Source organism: Grus americana, chromosome 4 (assembly GCF_028858705.1).
Source record: "Grus americana isolate bGruAme1 chromosome 4, bGruAme1.mat, whole genome shotgun sequence".
In the NCBI taxonomy this organism is placed as follows: Eukaryota; Metazoa; Chordata; class Aves; order Gruiformes; family Gruidae; genus Grus; species Grus americana.
This window is the reverse complement of record NC_072855.1, coordinates 6,585,317-6,602,915: the sequence shown is the minus strand read 5'-3', so window position 1 is coordinate 6,602,915 and position 17,599 is coordinate 6,585,317. Positions and strand designations below refer to the sequence as shown.

The 17,599-nt window shown below is 40.1% G+C and overlaps 1 protein-coding gene across 4 annotated transcripts in view; it reads left to right on the top strand.

Moving 5' to 3' along the window:
* Positions 1-15,723, top strand: part of KDM3A (lysine demethylase 3A) — a 33,146-nt gene extending 17,423 nt beyond the window's left edge. For all 4 annotated transcript variants that reach the window (XM_054825525.1, XM_054825526.1, XM_054825527.1 and 1 more), the window contains 15 exons: positions 1,373-1,587; positions 4,483-4,635; positions 4,841-4,936; positions 5,272-5,399; positions 6,965-7,151; positions 7,636-7,805; positions 8,600-8,836; positions 9,256-9,427; positions 10,381-10,471; positions 11,018-11,148; positions 11,955-12,074; positions 12,161-12,300; positions 13,835-14,011; positions 14,094-14,228; positions 14,697-15,723. In XM_054825525.1, the coding sequence (XP_054681500.1) occupies positions 1,373-1,587; positions 4,483-4,635; positions 4,841-4,936; positions 5,272-5,399; positions 6,965-7,151; positions 7,636-7,805; positions 8,600-8,836; positions 9,256-9,427; positions 10,381-10,471; positions 11,018-11,148; positions 11,955-12,074; positions 12,161-12,300; positions 13,835-14,011; positions 14,094-14,228; positions 14,697-14,777 (2,233 nt within the window). In that variant the 3' untranslated portion in view covers positions 14,778-15,723. The remainder of the gene's footprint in view (positions 1-1,372; positions 1,588-4,482; positions 4,636-4,840; positions 4,937-5,271; positions 5,400-6,964; positions 7,152-7,635; positions 7,806-8,599; positions 8,837-9,255; positions 9,428-10,380; positions 10,472-11,017; positions 11,149-11,954; positions 12,075-12,160; positions 12,301-13,834; positions 14,012-14,093; positions 14,229-14,696) is intronic.
* Positions 15,724-17,599: the final 1,876 nt, after the last annotated feature.

The window sequence follows — 17,599 nt, the reverse complement described above, 5'->3', positions numbered from 1 at the left end:
GCTGAAGGAGGGTCGATTTAGATTAGATGTTAGAATGAAATTTTTTATTGTTAGAATGGTGAGGCACTGGCACAGGTTGCCCAGAGAGGTTGTGGAGGCCCCATCCCTGGAAGTGTTCAAGGCCAGGTTGGGCAATGTGGTCTAGTGGAGGGTGTCCCTGCCCATGGCAGGAGGGTTGGAACTACATGATCTTTGAGGTCTCTTCCAACCCTAACCATTCTATGAATTGCTTACCACCTGTGGAAAAAAAACCCAACCCAACATCCAGTCTGTGTCTGAGCAGTGATTCCATCTCCTGGCTAGCTTCTCCAGTTATATATGGAGCATGATGTCATACGGTATGGAATATCCCTTTGGCCAGTCTGGGTCAGCTGTCCTGACTGTGTACCTAGCAGGGCGTGAGAAGCTGAAAAGTCCTGGACTTAGTGTAAACACTACAACTACCTAGCAACAACTAAAAACATCAGTGTGTGATCAACATTATTTTCATACTAAATCCAAAACACAGCACTATACTGGCTACTAGGAAGAAAATTAACTCCATCTCAGCTGAAACTAGGACATCAGAGTAACAATAGGCTATGGTAATTCATTTTCTCAGTGTAAAAATTCAGACTTGCAGTGAGTTTAAAGCAGTTGAATCCTTCAGTTTAGAACTTGAAGCTGGTGGAGCTGTCTCTTTATTGAATGTGAAATCTGCAAAATCAGAAGATGGCATTTGTCTGGTGATATCAGTTGCCAACACATGTTTTCTTGCCACATTTAACGTGTTAGGGAGCACATGTTCTCATCAGAACGTCTACAGCATTTAGTAAAAAGGTTCCTGAAAACATGAGCAGAACTCTTGATGTTTTGTATTTAATAGACTGCTAACAATACAGATCTCATTCTTTCCACCTACTCAGAATCACTCAAGAATATCTTACTCAAATTTTGCTGGATTTTTTGCCACCTACTTCCAAATTGTTACTGAAATATATTGTATTTTTCAGGTGTTCTAATATTGTGAGTTGTACATAGTTCTAGATTAAATTCTTACTGTTACCTCCTCTAGATGTGATTCTTAAAGCCAACTTATTTTAAAAATTATGTTAACCTGATTTGGTTTTGTGTGAATAAAAAATATCTTTAGGAAATCTACCTCACTATAAAAACAAAACCTGATGTTTTGAGGTTTTCTTTAAATAAGCAGTACGTTAAGCATGCTTAATGACAAGTATGTTTACCCATATCTGTTGCAACCATTAAGTGTTAAACTCGTTGACATACAGTATACATATTTACAGTTCAGGCATTGACTTATTGGAATGAATGTAAACTAGTAAAACATTTGAGATGATGGGTTTTTCTCCTTTTCTCCCTGTTCCCATAGGTTGCAGTTCAATAAGCATGGAATATTGCGTGAGGAAGGCTTCTTAACTCCAAATAAGTATGACCCTGAGGCTATTAGTTTATGGCTACCTTTATCAAAAAATGTTGTGGGTCTAGATCTTGACACGGCAAAGTATATCCTAGCCAACATCGGAGATCACTTTTGTCAGCTAGTGATATCTGAAAAGGAAGTAATGTCTACGATTGAACCACACAGTAAGATCAATTTGTATTAAAATAATCTATATTTTAATAGCTTTATGTGAAACTTTAAGCTTCTGACCTGTGTGAAAATATAGTGCATGCATCTGGCAATGTCATATAAGATTTCAGTGTTTCTGTCTTCTCAGAGGTAATGGTTAAGATCCAGTGTGAACTAGTGTCAACAACTCTTTGCTCACAGGCAGGGGGAAAGGGAAAAGTAATTCTACCCTTTTTTGTCAGAAGACTTTTCTTAATTTATCAAATTACTTTTCCTGTTGCAGAGAGTGTAATTGTTACAAAACAAAGTGTAAAAATAAAAATTAAATAAAACAGTAGGCAGCTGACAAAAATCTATTCTTAGTATGTAAATGAAATAAAGCTTTTATTTTGACTGCACAGGTTCTGTTAGATTGCTTTGGTCCTATTTTGGTTTTCTTGCATAACAGCCTCTCAAGTCAGTAAAGAAATCTTTTTTTTTTTTTCCTCCACCTGAACTTTTCCAGTAGGACTGTTTCAAGTGATTATATGTACGGCCCTACTGAGAGAGGTGTTATTGATGGGGTAACTGACTGCAGAGCTTCACCAGTGCAGGCAGGGCAAACCTTGCGTCCTCCAACACAGGATTTTGGCCACATGAGAACCTTTTTGTAGCAAACACGAGCAGACAGCTGGGGAAGGTTGTGATCTTGCATAATCACTTCTCAGAGTAGAATGACTCTTAAAACTATGTTTGTTTTTTGGATTATAACTACATGACTGAGATGCAGTATGGTTTAGCAAACCGTCTACCCACTGTCTTCTGCATTTGGATAATATTGATGTTATATAAGGATTATATCAGTTTACCAGTCACTGCAAGGTTTTGAATACAAGAAGAAAAACCTGAACAGGCCTGAATGCCCTTCAACAAGGGGAGGGAAGACTTGAGCCGTTTCAGAAATGCTTGCTGTGGGGTCTTAGCCTCGATGACTTTGCTTGAACTGGAACATATTCAGGCCTGTAGAGCCACAGTATCAGAAGCTAGAGAGGGAGGTACAAACGAATACTGAAACACTTTCAGAAGGGTGAAATTTTGGGTGGAATTCATGAAACAAAGGGGAGATGTGGTGTTTCTTAATAGCGGAGGACGCATCTGTTAGTATACCTACTAATTGAGGGAACTCAATTTCATTAAAATAGATTATATTTTTAATGCCCTGGGTAGCAAAGAAGTAACTTACAGTCTAGACATTCATTCTTCTTCGAACAGTTCAGTGAAAGAGTGCTCACTCAGTTGGCACAGGAAAAGGTAGATTCTTCTGCTACCATGATTTGAGGTTATGGTAAACTTTTCTTGGCAGAGTTTAGCTGAAATAGAATTTTTTATGAAAAGGTATCATCTCTGACAAACTGACCTTTTCCAGAATGTTCAAAATATTTTGTTCAGTTACTACTTTTTAGGGGTTCATTTATGTTTGAATATTTGTGCACTGCGCAGTATGGCTCAGGGTCAGCCCTTTTCTCTTTTACCAGTGAGTTATTAGACTGGTATGTAGAGCCACAGCACAAACAAGTGTGAGGGAGAAAATTATTTGGTAGAGCTTCCTTAAAGAGAGTTCCTTAAAGGGTTAGTAGAAAAGCATAAGTTATCACCGTGTAGTAAAAGATTGATCAATGTAGAAAGAACAGCTTGTTAGGTCATGTTGCTCCTTGGCCACTAACTGCCAAAAGGAGACCTACAGAAAGAGGAGACAGGATCAAACTATAGAGAGGAAACAAAAGAATAGGAGGAGTGGAAAAGGACAAAATTCAGAAAACTGAACTATGAAATGACATGCAAAAGATAACAAAGCCCTTCATCCTGTTTTGGGGAAATTGGAGGATTTGCCTAGACAATAGTAAATATAGTGCATATTTTTAAAAGGCGGAGAAGAAAGGAGCTGGTGATAGTTAGACCTGTGTCTCCTGGAATAATCAATTTTACCTCCTACTTAAGAACAAATGGTGCCAAGCTTTTCTAGCTTTGTTCCCTACATAGTTAACGGGCATTATACAGAAGAAAAGCAACAGATGTCTTGAATCCTGGTGTGATTTTTTTTTTTAGCATATGTTAGGACATGGTCTCTCATAACTTGCTTTTAAAATTAAGAAACATCGTGGGCAGAAAAGTTTCAGAGAAGTTATAAGTGTAGAAGGAGGTAGGAGGTGGCAGATGTGTGCTTTCTGTCTGGTCTAGTTTTCTAGCTGGTGACATAATCAAATGGAGATCAGGCGAAAATAATCTGTACATAATGGAGCCCTGGAAGGGCTTCTAATTTTTTGGAAGATGCTATCAAGGTTTGGGATATTTTGAGTGAACGTAAGAAGTGTCTTGGGGCGAGGAAAAGGTGGAGTATAATGGGTACATTAGAAACCTGAACAGCAGTGGTCAGTTCCTCAGAGAAGAGCAACTCGCCATTCTGAGAAGGTCTGATACACACCTATAAACATACAGAAAACCTACTAAAAGAAAGAGAACTATTTACCCACTGTACTATTGAAGAGAGAACAAGAATAAGCTGGTTGTGGCAAGCTAGACATTAAGCTTAGCTTGCTAGTAGTAATTTAATTTTTTTTCTGGGGTACTTGTGGAATTTCCACTTAGGAGAATGTCAGCAGTGTGCAAGTTAACTCGGGCAGATACATGTCAGGAATAAGAGATGTAGTTGGTGCTGCACAGGAGAAAGCAAAACGGTCTTGATTGCTTAGACTCTGTTCTAGACCTACTTTTCTAAATGTGTAACAGCAAAGGCTTTGTTTTGGAGTTCTAACACAAAACCAGGTCTGAGTCACTAAATCACTACTGTGTTTTAAGGCCAGCTATATTTCACATGCAAATATTTTGTTTTGTTTAAACTAACACTTTGACTAATCTGTTGATTGCTACAGGACAGGTAGCCTGGAAGCGTGCAGTTCGTGGAGTTCGAGAAATGTGTGATGTCTGTGACACCACAATCTTCAACCTTCATTGGGTCTGCTCTAAGTGTGGCTTCGGCGTCTGTGTGGACTGTTATAGGATGAAGAAAAAAAGTTTACATGAGGGTGAGAATGCATGTTGCTACTTTAAACAAAGGGGACAGAAAACCTGTATTTTGAACTCTGAAAGTCAATAACTTCCTTAAACTACAAAACAAAAGAAAATGTTGTAGACCCATGTTTTGGTATATCAATGAGATTAAAATATCTAGCTTTCCAGAGGAGGATGAAAGATGCACTAATAAAACAATTCAATGGTTTTGTTTTACAGATGATGACTCAGATACTTTCTCCTGGTTTAAATGTGTGAAGGGGCAGGTACATGAACCAGAGAATCTAATGCCTACACAAATAATTCCCGGAAAAGGTATTTTAAATATTTGATTGGGATGAAAAAAGGCTGTAGGCTTTTTTTTGTCTTTTGTATGTTGTTGATATTGTACTGAGTGAGGGATTTGGTTTAGTAATAAAGTTAGTAAAGGCTTAGTATTTATTGTCCAAAGTCTTGGAACAGCCTGCGTACTTAGTACTATTTTATTATCTTTGACCTTTACAAAGAAGTAGTAAAATTTCTTGTTTAATGATGAACTGTGTTCACGTACTGTTGTTTATCTGCATAGCATACACAATTTCTTAAAAAGTCTTACTGATTGCTGGATGTTCTAATTACACATGAGCTCACTAATGACTTTCTTCCTGCAGCTCTCTATGATGTTGGTGATATTGTCCACTCTGTAAGAACAAAATGGGGAATAAAGGCAAATTGTCCTTGTGCAAATAAGCAGTTCAAGGCGCTATCAAAGCCAACTCTAAAGGAGGATTCAAAACAGGTATTTTTACTGTCTCACACTATGTCTGTGTAGTATAGGTTTGCCTCAGCCTACTACTCATATTTGAAGTCAGTGGTAATTGCTGTTGTAGGTACGCCAATCCTGACCACTACTGACAACCCCACTATTGCAGGTTTTTGTTCAAAATTTGTATTTGGTATTCATCTTTCTGGTCCAGTTCTTTTTTAAGTTTTGGGGAAAATCTCATTGCATCCCTTTGACTTGCGGATGCCTCGGTAAGTGACCTATCCTTGAAAAATGCTTGGTGAGGATTATTTTTGTAGAGCAAAATAGGATTAGACTGAGAGAACCCTTAAGAGAACAGTCTTAAGAACACACTAGTGGGAATGGTTGCAAAGTATAGGCTATCCCTTGGGTCCTGGAGATACATGCAGCATCTAAAAGAAGTGGCGGGGTGGAAGAGCACTGAATTCATAAAAGAACTGAACATGAATAAAATTGTGAGGGCTAGAGCAGTATGGAGAAGCATCGATTTCTCTGGGAATCCTGGTAGGAAGTTTGCTGCTCATTATATTAAACAAACAAACAAAATCCCACCATATGTTTATTTGTAAAAGGATGTGTTGTTTTTTTCTTGCTTTTGAATATAGACTACAAATTAATGGCCTAGTTTTGCAGCATCTTGCAAGAAAACAGTTGAATTAAGTACTTTTAATTTTGCTGTATGCTTTATTCGTAAGCTCATTTTGAGAATAAATGTGTCATCTTAAGCATAAGAAGCAGACTGAACTTGATTTTGGTGTTGGCAATCAATAGAAGAGGCTTGTTAAAGTTAGAAGCATTTTATATTATGTTGTATTTGGAATCCTTACCAAGCATCAGCAGTTATTAAGAAATGAAATAAAGAACATAGCAATAGGCAGACACAGCTGCAGAATAATTTCTTCTCTGGAAAGTATTTGAGCAGAGAGAAGAAATATAGCCAGTCACGCAGGAATCCCAGGCCAAAGCAGTAGTTCTGGTTAGTCCATTACTTAGAATCCCCAAACAAGTAGGTAAATCAACTGCGTAGAAGACATACAGTGGGTCCTGCACTTGCATTGTGCTGACCAGGCCGGTGCTGTACTCATATGCAGGTGTATTTTAGACCTTGCAGGTGAGTGGACTTTTGACGCCGCCTTATGATAAAAATTTAGGAGCGCTACATAGTTGGTTTATTGTACTGAACTAGACCTCCAGCTTAGCCCTGGTCTGATCATCAGCTATCACTAGAATTGCGGGAGCACTGCTATTAAAACTGCATTTGGTTCCCAAAGCAGTCCCAGAAAATGCATCTGGGAAACTCAGCTTTCTGTGCTTGTCTTGAGAGGTGATGGACTGGCTCTGTTGCCTGCTTTTATAGTTGGGAGATCCTGAATCCTGCTGGATCATCATCTCTGGCTGATACTGCAATGCAGTGCTGACCTCTTGTGGAGATAAGATGTTTTTTAAAGGGCCAAACCATTTTTTTGGTGAAAGAACAAATTTAGACATGTTATTGCTTGCTTCCCCTTTCTGAGTAGAGTGTGTTTGTGTTTAATCAAGTTCTCACTGTGTTTTTTCAGAACTTGGTACCTGGAGAGAGGACCAGCCTTCAACATAACAGTTTTGTCCTGAGCCCACAAGTCGCAACACACGATCCCCCTCTGAAGTCAGCAATTGGAAGTAAACAAACTGCTTCAGTAAATACTTCTCCTTCATTAAGCTGGTTATCAAACCTAACAAGTGGAAATGTGAATAAAGAAAACAAAGGTATGTGCAGAACCAGTAAAGAGTAAACCCGTTGTGGCTGTTGGTAAGAAGAATATAGATCAGACCCAGCAACATCTTGTGTTGAGAATGAAATAATCTGCCTGCTGGGATGGGTGTTCAGTGCCTGTACTGCAAAATTGGTCTGTGGCAATGACTTGGAGTAAAATGTGGCAGGGTTAGCATGTTCTTTTTTGAAAACTGGATTAATATCCCATTGATGTAAGTATTCTTTAAATTTCAATTTGAGAATGTGTTTATTTTAGAATGTGTGATTTTAAAAGCTTTGGAGTATTGAAGAAAAATAAGTGGAGAGTATTTTATCTGCATCTATTGAGAGGAGATTTTTATATATGTGTACGTACATACCTGTATGCATATAGGAGTAACTTGTTGTCTTAAAAAAAAAAATAAATCCAAAGCCTATACTTGTTTCAGAGGATTAATCCTTGCTTCATTCTCAGATGTGTTCTTTTCTTCTTTGCAGAGAAACTCCTCATACCTACTTCAAAGAATGAAAACAAACCCTTTCAGACACTCCCCAGTTTAGCTAAGCCTGCTGCAGCCCTGCAGACATTCAACAGTGCAATATTAACACCCGTGAGCAACAATAACACCGGTTTCTTGCGGAATCTGTTGAACTCTTCAGGAGGAAAGGTATATGAAAAGTTCTGTTTTACAGGTTTGAGTTGATACCACGCTTAGGCTACTGTTCTAAACCTGTGAACAACTACCACAGATGTTTGTCACAGAGGTAAAATTCTGTCTTCATTTGGGAAAAGGGACTTAATTCAGTGTCTGTGTTGCAGTGTTCTAGCTAGTGCTTTCTAGAGTAGTAGCTTAGTGGTACTGTCAGCAAGTCTTGCTTGGTGAGGGATTGGGAACTAAGTGCTGAAGCAGATGAATTTACTTAGGCTCACGTCTAGCAGGGGCATTAATTGGCATGTCCATTAGACTAAAAAAAAGAAGCATCAAGGAACTTGCAGGTGGAGGGAAAAACGTTCTGTGGTGGGTGACTATCTTTCCCATATCTGATTTGGAGACTGGTTCACTTCAGATGTTCCTGGGCTGTGTTTGCTCTTACAGATATGGCTTCAAAATGGTGGGGTAAAATATTGGCCTGGAGAATTCCTTGATGAAACTGCATTTCTGTTCTTTGGTATAAAGAAAGTCCTGTTCTGGTTTTCTGCAGCACTGCTGAAATGTAAATCAGATCAGAACTTCTTATGCTAGACTGCTGTAGACAAAGTGTCAGAAATGGCATTGGCATTTAACAATGGTGAGCTTCTAGACTGCAAAGTTCTGCAGATTTTTGTTTCTCTGCATGATTGTGAAAAATTCTGAAAGTAGCAAATGTCTTCTTTAAAGTCTGCAGGACAAGGCAACAGAAAAGTGCATTAACTTCTTGTTTTTGTTCTTCTTTCTCTCTCTCTTTTTTTCTTTTAAATCAGACAGACAATGGACTCAAGAGTACACCCAAAATCCTTGATGACATTTTTGCTTCCCTAGTGCAAAATAGAACCATTACAGACTTGCCTAAGAAACCTCAAGGGTTGACTATAAAGCCTACGATAATGGGCTTTGATACGCCTCACTACTGGTTATGCGATAACCGCTTGCTATGTCTTCAAGATCCCAACAATGAAAGTAATTGGAATGTCTTCAGGGAGTGCTGGAAGCAGGGACAGGTATTTCGGTTTTTCTTCTTTTTCCATTTTCAGATCACGTGCTTTGCCCTTTAATTGAAGTGCAGGTACAAACTCACTGCAATCAGAAGCAACACTAAACCTTCATCAAATGCACTACACGAACACTGTCAGATTCTTGGCTAAATGGATGTATATTTTACTATTTTAATTCAGTTTCTAAACACACTGCTGAACTTATGGCTCTATATAAAAAGCTGCCTCATAGCTTGAAATAAAGAATGATCAAACACACGGCATAATTCTAGTAAGGCAGGCTGAGCGTTTATTTTGGAAAATACAGTGTTTGCAAAATGCCAGTGTTCAAATGTTCAGTAGGTTTTATGCATTACCCTATTCTGTTTGGAAATAGAATTTTTGGTGTTTAATAATTCTTCAGAGTACATTATTATTCTTTGTAGCCTGTAATGGTGTCAGGAGTGCATCACAAATTAAATGCAGACCTCTGGAGACCGGAGTCCTTTAGGAAGGAATTTGGCCAACAGGAAGTAGATCTGGTTAACTGCAGGACCAATGAAATCATCACTGGAGCTACTGTAGGGGATTTCTGGGATGGATTTGAAGATATTTCAAGTAAGTCGTGTGAATTTTGTTCCAATAGGTAACTATTCAGCAACAATAATCTTGCCCTAGCACAAATTTGCTATCCGTAAGCAGCTTCAAGCAGCGTAAAAGATATTCCAGGCTTTCTATTCATCCTGGACAATGTGTCTGCGACGTAGTGTCACCATATATGCTTGCGGGATGGTGGACCCGTGGAAATTGTCAGCCCCAGGGAGGACTCTCCTGCAGGAGTATGTTGGACTGCCTTTAGTTTTTTGGAAAAGCACTCTGAGAATGTTTGGGATCTTCCTAGCAAGTAGGTTCACCTGTCAGATTTTTTGCCCAGTTGAGTGAAACATAAAAGAACATGTGTAGGGTTGGTGCTCACAAGGTAATTTGGTTCTGCTGGTTTAACTTGCAGGTGCCTTTTGTTCCTGAGGAACTAAAGTTACTTTGTATAAAAACAGGTTTAGGGGGGGTGAGCATGAGGTTTCACATTGTTTTCCCTTCTAGGTACAAACTTTTTCCAGAATTAATACTTGCCATGGCATCTGGAGTTCTACTTCATATGTTTGTGTGATGTAAACTTACGGAATTTGGAACTTGGGGCAAGAAGAGTGGGAGCTGGAAGGCTCACTTACACCTTTCTTTTCTGTTAGTTGATCTTTGAAAAGATTTGGCTTTATTGTCCGCTATTCTAGCCTCAAACACAAAACAGATGCCTGAGCTAAACTATAGGAAGCACTTCAGGAGGGGAGCTGGTAAAGGCTGCTTGTCTAGTCTGAAATCTCCTGTCGTAATGTTTGTCATGGCAGTAATAACCCAACTGTGGTGTCAGGTGAACTTGTATGGCTGTGGTTCTACATAAATAGTTGTGGAATGAACATGATTTTAAACTAAGATAAGGATTTCTTTGTCGTGATTCTTTGGATTTTGAGTTGTACAACTACTAAAAACTAAGACTTGTGAATATTTGACAATAGGTCGCCTGAGAACAGAAGAAGGAGAGCCAATGGTGTTGAAGCTTAAAGACTGGCCTCCAGGAGAGGACTTCAGAGATATGATGCCTTCTCGGTATGAATTTACAAAGAAACTGTTCAGCATTTGCGTGGTACACCCCTAAAGTAACGGAACGTAGGAATGCTCTTCCGTTTTGACACCTGCTTCAGCTTTTTGTATCTTAGAGATGCCTGACGTAGCTGGAAATGCGAAACAAGTTTTATGCTAAATTTTTATGTAGCTTATTGTATTTATTGCCAAGTAAAGCGGGTACCTAAAATTGCTAGTGATTTGTTAAACTTTGGAAGCTTCCTAGAAGCCTGAGTCATTTTGAAATCTAAAGTTCAGTTGAAGTTTATTTTTTTGCCAAATGTTTTTAAGTATTCTGACTTACTCTGTTAGTTGAGATGATTATACAAGGAAATAGCATTACTCCAGAGCAGTTAAACTTGTTTATCTACTATATTCTGTGTCTTGCTTGTTTTATTTCTTTTCATGGTGTCTAGTAAACCCCCTGGGGGAAGGAGTACAGTTTCTTGACTGGAGAAAGCTTTTGTTGCAGTCTATTTTAGTCTGCTTTTTTATCAGTTCCTCACATTAAATTGTGCTATATTACTTTAGGTTTGATGATTTGATGAAAAATATTCCATTGCCAGAATACACTAGGAGAGGTGGCAAACTCAACCTTGCCTCTCGACTTCCCAACTATTTTGTACGACCAGACTTGGGCCCGAAGATGTACAATGCTTATGGTAAGGAATTTTTCACTCTAAAGGTCATGTTGACCACACATTCAAATTAAAATTTACTGTAAATTAAATGAATCCTTGCTGTTGTAGACAATGTGATTAATCCCATTGATCTGAAAGCCTAATTTTGACTCACTTATGGGTATCAGTGATGTTCAGAGCATTATATGATTTTACTAAATGGTTTTTGTCCAAGTGGTTTCAAGCCAATAATAATTATTCCCAGTCTTCCAATCAACTTGCTCCACATTTGTATACACAGCCTCTCTTGCCTATAACTGGCTGCATCTGTTGTTTTGCTACTTCTGGCTGTGTCACTTTTGTTACTTCTCCTTTTTGGGCAGTATCATTTAGTTTTTAATCTCTTCTTGAGCAGTTCTTTCTATGGCTAGTTCATCTGCTGACACTCAAAAGGCATTTAAAGCTAAGCATGATCATGGCCAGTAAAAAGATTGTGGCTAGTAAATACTGTACCAGCTGCCTTTTAGAGTGAAAAGGAGATTATTTATGAGAATGCTTTATTCTAAACTGCTATAGAAACTATCTTCTAGCAGGACTTAAACATGACTCTTATACATCATACAGGCTAGATATAGATATGAATTAATGTATCAGCCTGTAAACTTGGGAAGACACAAACAAGATGGGACAAAGTCCTGGAGATGAAGTATATTGCTGTACCACAATCATTTGAGGATAAAAGTAAAAGCGCTCTGGTGTTTTCAGTTAGTGCTGCTGAGAGTGGCATAAAGTTGCTTTCTGTCTTACTAATGGGTACCTGCTACTCTTTTTTTTTTTTTTTTTTTCAGGTTTAATAACACCAGAGGATAGAAAATATGGCACAACAAACCTCCATTTAGATGTGTCCGACGCAGCTAATGTTATGGTTTATGTGGGTATCCCCAAAGGCCAGGCTGATCAAGAAGAAGGTAAAGTCTTTCTTGTGTTCTGGGGGTTATTTCTGTGGCTGGAGGGAAGGTCCTGTGGTGTAACTGCTTGTGTTTGCTCTCAACAGAAGTGCTTAAAACCATACAAGATGGTGATTCTGATGAATTGACAATTAAACGTTTTACTGAGAGTCGAGAAAAACCAGGAGCTCTGTGGCACATTTATGCTGCTAAAGATACAGAGAAGATCCGGGAATTCCTTAAAAAGGTGAGCCGTTGTGTCTTAAAAAATCATCTCTCTGTGTAGGCTTGCAAATATGTATCCTTAGACTTTTCTCCTCCCTTCTATCCCAGTTGGAACTAGATGATCTTTAAGGTCTCTTCTAACCCAAACTGTTCTATGCTTCCATGAAACAAAGGTACTTGAGTTGTATCCAAGACAAAACTTCCCATGTGCCGTGAATCTTGTAGGATCTGAGGAGGGTAGCAAGTTGAAGCTTGAAGTTCGCCTGTGTGTAGATACATTTTGCCTATACTTCTTGTAGCACAAGTAATGATGTCATGTAATGAACAAAAAAATAGCTGGTTTAGATTTAAGCAAAAGCACAGTTTAATCTTAAATGAGATCCTTCTTAAAAGCATGCACATGAGGTGTTCTTGGGAAATGTCAGAGAAATATGTGGTACATAAAGTTCTTCCTTGTTCTCTCTTTTCCTACTTGTTTTTTTCCCCCCATACCTTTATGAGGTTTGGATTGAGGGAAATGCATGATGCTTTCATGAGTTAGAGGTTTAGTAGACATGTGATACTACATTCAAAAGGGCTTGTTTCAGTATTTAAATTCACCACACATGCTCCAGAGTTCTTGGTGGTTTTAATTCTGGAACTTCTTTGGTGCTCTAAAAGTGGAAAGAGCTCATGTGTTGATGTTTAAAAGGATAAGTGGGATGATCTGAACAACTGTTGGCCTTCTCAGCCAGGCTACTGTCTGGGGCGGAAGCTTAGAGAGGCTACAGCAGATTTGTTTAGTATTAACAGAGAACAAATCTTACACTTGATAAAATATGATTCTGAATTTGATAAGCGTTGATATTTTGAGTTTTCACATCAGTGTCTCACACCTCTTTGTGGTCCCTCATAGCATACTTGCCTGCAGGTGTGAGGCTTTCAGCAGCTTGTCTTGGAGTAGAACCAAGCTGTTTATCTCCTCCCAAATGAGTTTTGGGGCTACAGTCCTGGGTGTAAATGATTGCCACAGCACATTGGATTTATACTGGAACATTTTGCAGAAATTCTCTGCCACAGCCCTCCACTTTCTCTTCTGAAGTGCTTTTTGTGCCTCCCAGCCTCATATCTCCTGAAAATCTAGTTCGCGTCCTCTGGTTTGGTGAGCACACTGACTAGTCCTGGCCTCTGGGCAGACACTCACTGAATTCCACACTCAGGAGTTTCTTCCTGTTACAGGCTATAGTAATGTAAGGGTATGGATCCCATATATGACAGTGGTTCCCACAGCGAACACCTTTCTGTTCCTTCTTGCTGTAAATTTGGTTTCATTGCATTTCCTATATCTACTTTTGCAATGTGTCTGTGAAACAAGAGGGACTGAGAAATGCTGAAGCCGTGGTGAGCTAAGGGCTGAATAAGAATCCAAACCTTTCATTGTGTAACTCTTACACCTGAATGCATGGTGTGAGTCACTCTCACTCTGTCCAGCACGCGTGCATACGGAATACCAGATACATCGTGATTGTCCAGTAAGACTGGTATATCCTAATACCTGTTGTCTTGTGACTTTCCAGGTTGCGGAAGAACAAGGTCAAGAAAACCCTGTAGATCACGATCCCATTCATGATCAGAGTTGGTACTTGGACCGATCGCTAAGAAAACGCCTTCATCAAGAGTATGGAGTTCAAGGCTGGGCTATTGTACAGTTTCTAGGAGATGTAGTGTTCATTCCAGCAGGAGCTCCACACCAGGCAAGGACCAGGGACGCTGTTACAGCCTGACCACTTGGGCAGATGTTTGAGCACGTGGCTAATGCTTGTTTGTTCTCTCTAGGTTCATAATTTGTACAGTTGTATTAAAGTTGCAGAAGACTTTGTATCCCCAGAGCATGTCAAACATTGCTTCTGGCTCACTCAGGAATTTAGATATCTGTCGCATACGCATACGAACCACGAAGATAAATTGCAGGTAATTGACCAGTGCTGAAGATGAACCCTGTCCCTCTTAACCCTTTCAAAAACCCCACTGAAACCCACCAAACCACCCTCACAAAACCCATAAAGGGGTGTTTCCACACAACCCAGGTTGTTTTCATGTTCAGATCAGCTTTAACACATTAGATCTTGAAGAGGAATTTCCATGGGGTTTTGAATTGTTAGTTTTGAGGAAGTCTCCTGAAGCTCTCCTGAGATTCTTTTGAAATGTTTCTTTCTTCTATTTCTTTTGTTTTCCCTCTAGCTGAGCTTGCAGTACTCTCCTCAAGCTACAGGCTTTCAACTTACATCCTGTTAGAATTTGAACCTTATTTTCACAAGTTAGTAGTTTAAGCCAAACCCGTGCAGATGAGCGTGTTTAACTTGAAAGGAGAGCTGCACAGGGTGTGGGGAAGTGGGAGAGTTCCAGCTGGGCCCTAAATGCCTTTTCTTTTCCTCCTAGGTGAAGAATGTCATATACCATGCTGTTAAAGATGCGGTTGGGATACTGAGAGCTAATGAATCCAGCCTTAGCAGACCGTGAAGTAGAAAGCCTTAACCACACACTATGAAACAGAAGCGTTGGCAGCTGTTTTAACTACTCAGTCAGGACCTCTGTGGACTTTGAGCTTATATGAATGTTACCTCATCTTCCTTTCAGCAGTACCAGAGGATCGTGGTACTATGTTCTGTGTATTCTTCCAATGTTTACAAACCTGATATGTATATGTAGTAATATGTATGGACTGTGGCATACTGTGAATGCTCAGTTGCAATAGAACTTTATATGGAGTTGCTCTCCAAACTGTACAAAATACCTCCTATAGAACTGTCGGAAATGATTCCACATTACTCATTTGACAAATATTACTCGAAACGTCGTAAAGCTCCAGTTTTTAAAGTTTATTTTGGGGTGGGAGGAAGTATGGAGTCACCCAATTTAATAACCAATTTACAGAAAAATAAGAATGCAGTTCTGGAATTTCACATTAACATAGAACTAGCATTTAAAATTAGCTTTAAGCTATTGTATAGTAACATAGAGATGGGGGTTAACCATCTTTAGGTAAATGTATTTAAATTTCTAAATGTTAAAAGAAACTTTTAATCAAATGTCTTCTCTTTGAAACTGCTCTTTAATTTGAACTGATGTTTGATTCTCTGGTTTTTAACACTGAATGGTCTACATAAAATTCTTCTATTTCAGATACTGTTCCTTGCCTGGCTTCTTCAATGGACTCTTTAAAATGTAATTAATTTGATGCAGTGCTTTGAAATGCAAAAGAAAATTGTGTATCATATACTGTTCATACTGTTTTATAAAGTATTTGAAGGCTTAGGGTATTGAATTGAGTAACAGATCTGTTTATAGCTTTGTTTTTTGGTTAACCAAAGCAGGACTGACTGAGCTTGGCTGCTGCTTCTTGGCCAATGCCAGTACCACTGTCTGTATCAAATGAGTTTTAATACAGCTTCAGTCTTCAATGGCACATGTGTCGCTCCAAAATTACTTAGAGAAAGACTGGAAACATCATAAAACTTGAAACAGGCAGAAGGGGTGAAGAGTGGAAAAGCGCATCTCTCCTCTAACAAGCCAAGATAAAATGAACCTCCCTGTTCCTCAGTGTCCTTTCTGGCACCAAAAAGCTCATGATAGCTGTTAGGAAGAGCCAGGCTGGGGGAACCTCCTCCTAGCCAAAAGTCACTTTTGTGAACTTTATTGACAAACTCTGTGCAAATTCCCTCCCTGTAGTACTTCAACTGCTACTAATGAGTGTTGACTGTTCTGAGTCTCTCAGGTAACAGTATTTTTTTTTTTCCAAAGAAACTTCCTCTTCTCACCCCTCAGTATCCGAAGTAGAGCTGAGCCTGCAGTGACCTGAGGGAGTCGGAGTTGCTCAGGTTACAACAGAGTGGGATAGTAAAAGGTTTGTCTGCTGTGCTCTGGGTAAAAGGTTTGTCTGGGTGCTCTGCTCCCCTTCTCTCAAAACTGAGCCAAAACCAGGCACCCAGAACAACTGAAGCAGCAAAACATCCCTACTTTGCCGAGGCCCCCAACAGTACATAGACAGGCTTGTTTCTAGTCGCTTCAGCTGGCTTTAGTTCTAAAGAGCAATAACCCCTTCATTTGGCATTTCATGCTGAACTAGTTTGGTGTCCTTAAAGGCAAGGCTTTAGCTGAATGAATGCTCTTTCTTGCAGTATCAAGTCTGAAGTGAATGAAGCAAAGCAGTCCAACTGCTTTCCTTGGGGCCAGCTGGGTATTTGTGGGGAGCAGGAGCACAGGTACCTGACCTCCCAGTGAGCAAAACGACTCACGCCACTCTTTCTGCACACACGTATGTGTGAAAAGACCCTTTGTTGAAGTTGGATTTTGAACTTTTCTTACCACTATGCTGCTCTTCAACCTGTCTTTATTGCAGCTGTTCCCTGCCCAATCTTACTGCCTCTCCAGCTGCTTTTGTTTCTTTCTGATCTGTCCTCTCTGGATTTTTAAGACCACAAGAAACAAACAGTCCCCTGTGCCTGTTCTTGTTAGGTTTTGGGCAGAGATGGAACACATGAAAGGCAGAGCTCTCCCAAGGAGTGCAGTGACCAACCAAATACCAGCCTAGTGCCTGTTTGCTGTAAAACCGCTGTATGCCATTACTAGATTTGCAGATGAGCTGAGTGGGTAACAAATGCCACTGGTCAGCATCTGCAAGGGGCCACGGCTGTTCTCAGATGTCTGGTGGCTGCCAGGTTTTATTTTTATAAATACTGAAAGACTGAAAAATTTAATGATGTAGATTGGTTCTGGGGTCAGTTCTGGTCCCAGATCTGAGCCACTGCTGGCTGCAGGAGCACTGCACAGCCCGGGGTGGAAGAGCCTGGCCACTGCCTTCAGGGTCTGGGGAGGGCAGGAAACATCACTGGGAGTCAGGGCACAGCTCCTGCCTCTGCCTAGCTGCTGCTCAGCAGCTGTCTGCTTTGGGCTTGGCTCTTCCAGCTATCCCTCTTCCCAGTTGGGCTCCTTTTCCCTGGCTTGTCTTCACTGGAAGGGATGGAAGAGCACCTTACCTGAAGGGTGGCTTCCCCTTCCTTCTGTCCACCTCCCCCAAAGCAGGGTGGTTAATTCTGCCCCAGCTGCCCTCTCCTGGCCCCCAAGGAGCCTGGGCTGACAATGAGGAAAGCAAAACCATGATGGTCTGCTCTGCGTCATCCTGCCAGCCTGCTACCAGCCTGCCTCCCAGGGCTGCTCTTGTTTGGCTCCTGCGGAGCACAGAGCTGGCAAGGGCTGGTATTTGCCTTTTAGGAGTATGGCTTACATGTGAGACCTTAAAAAAAAAAAAAGCTTCTGGAGGTGGCCAAAGTCACGAGGGCAGG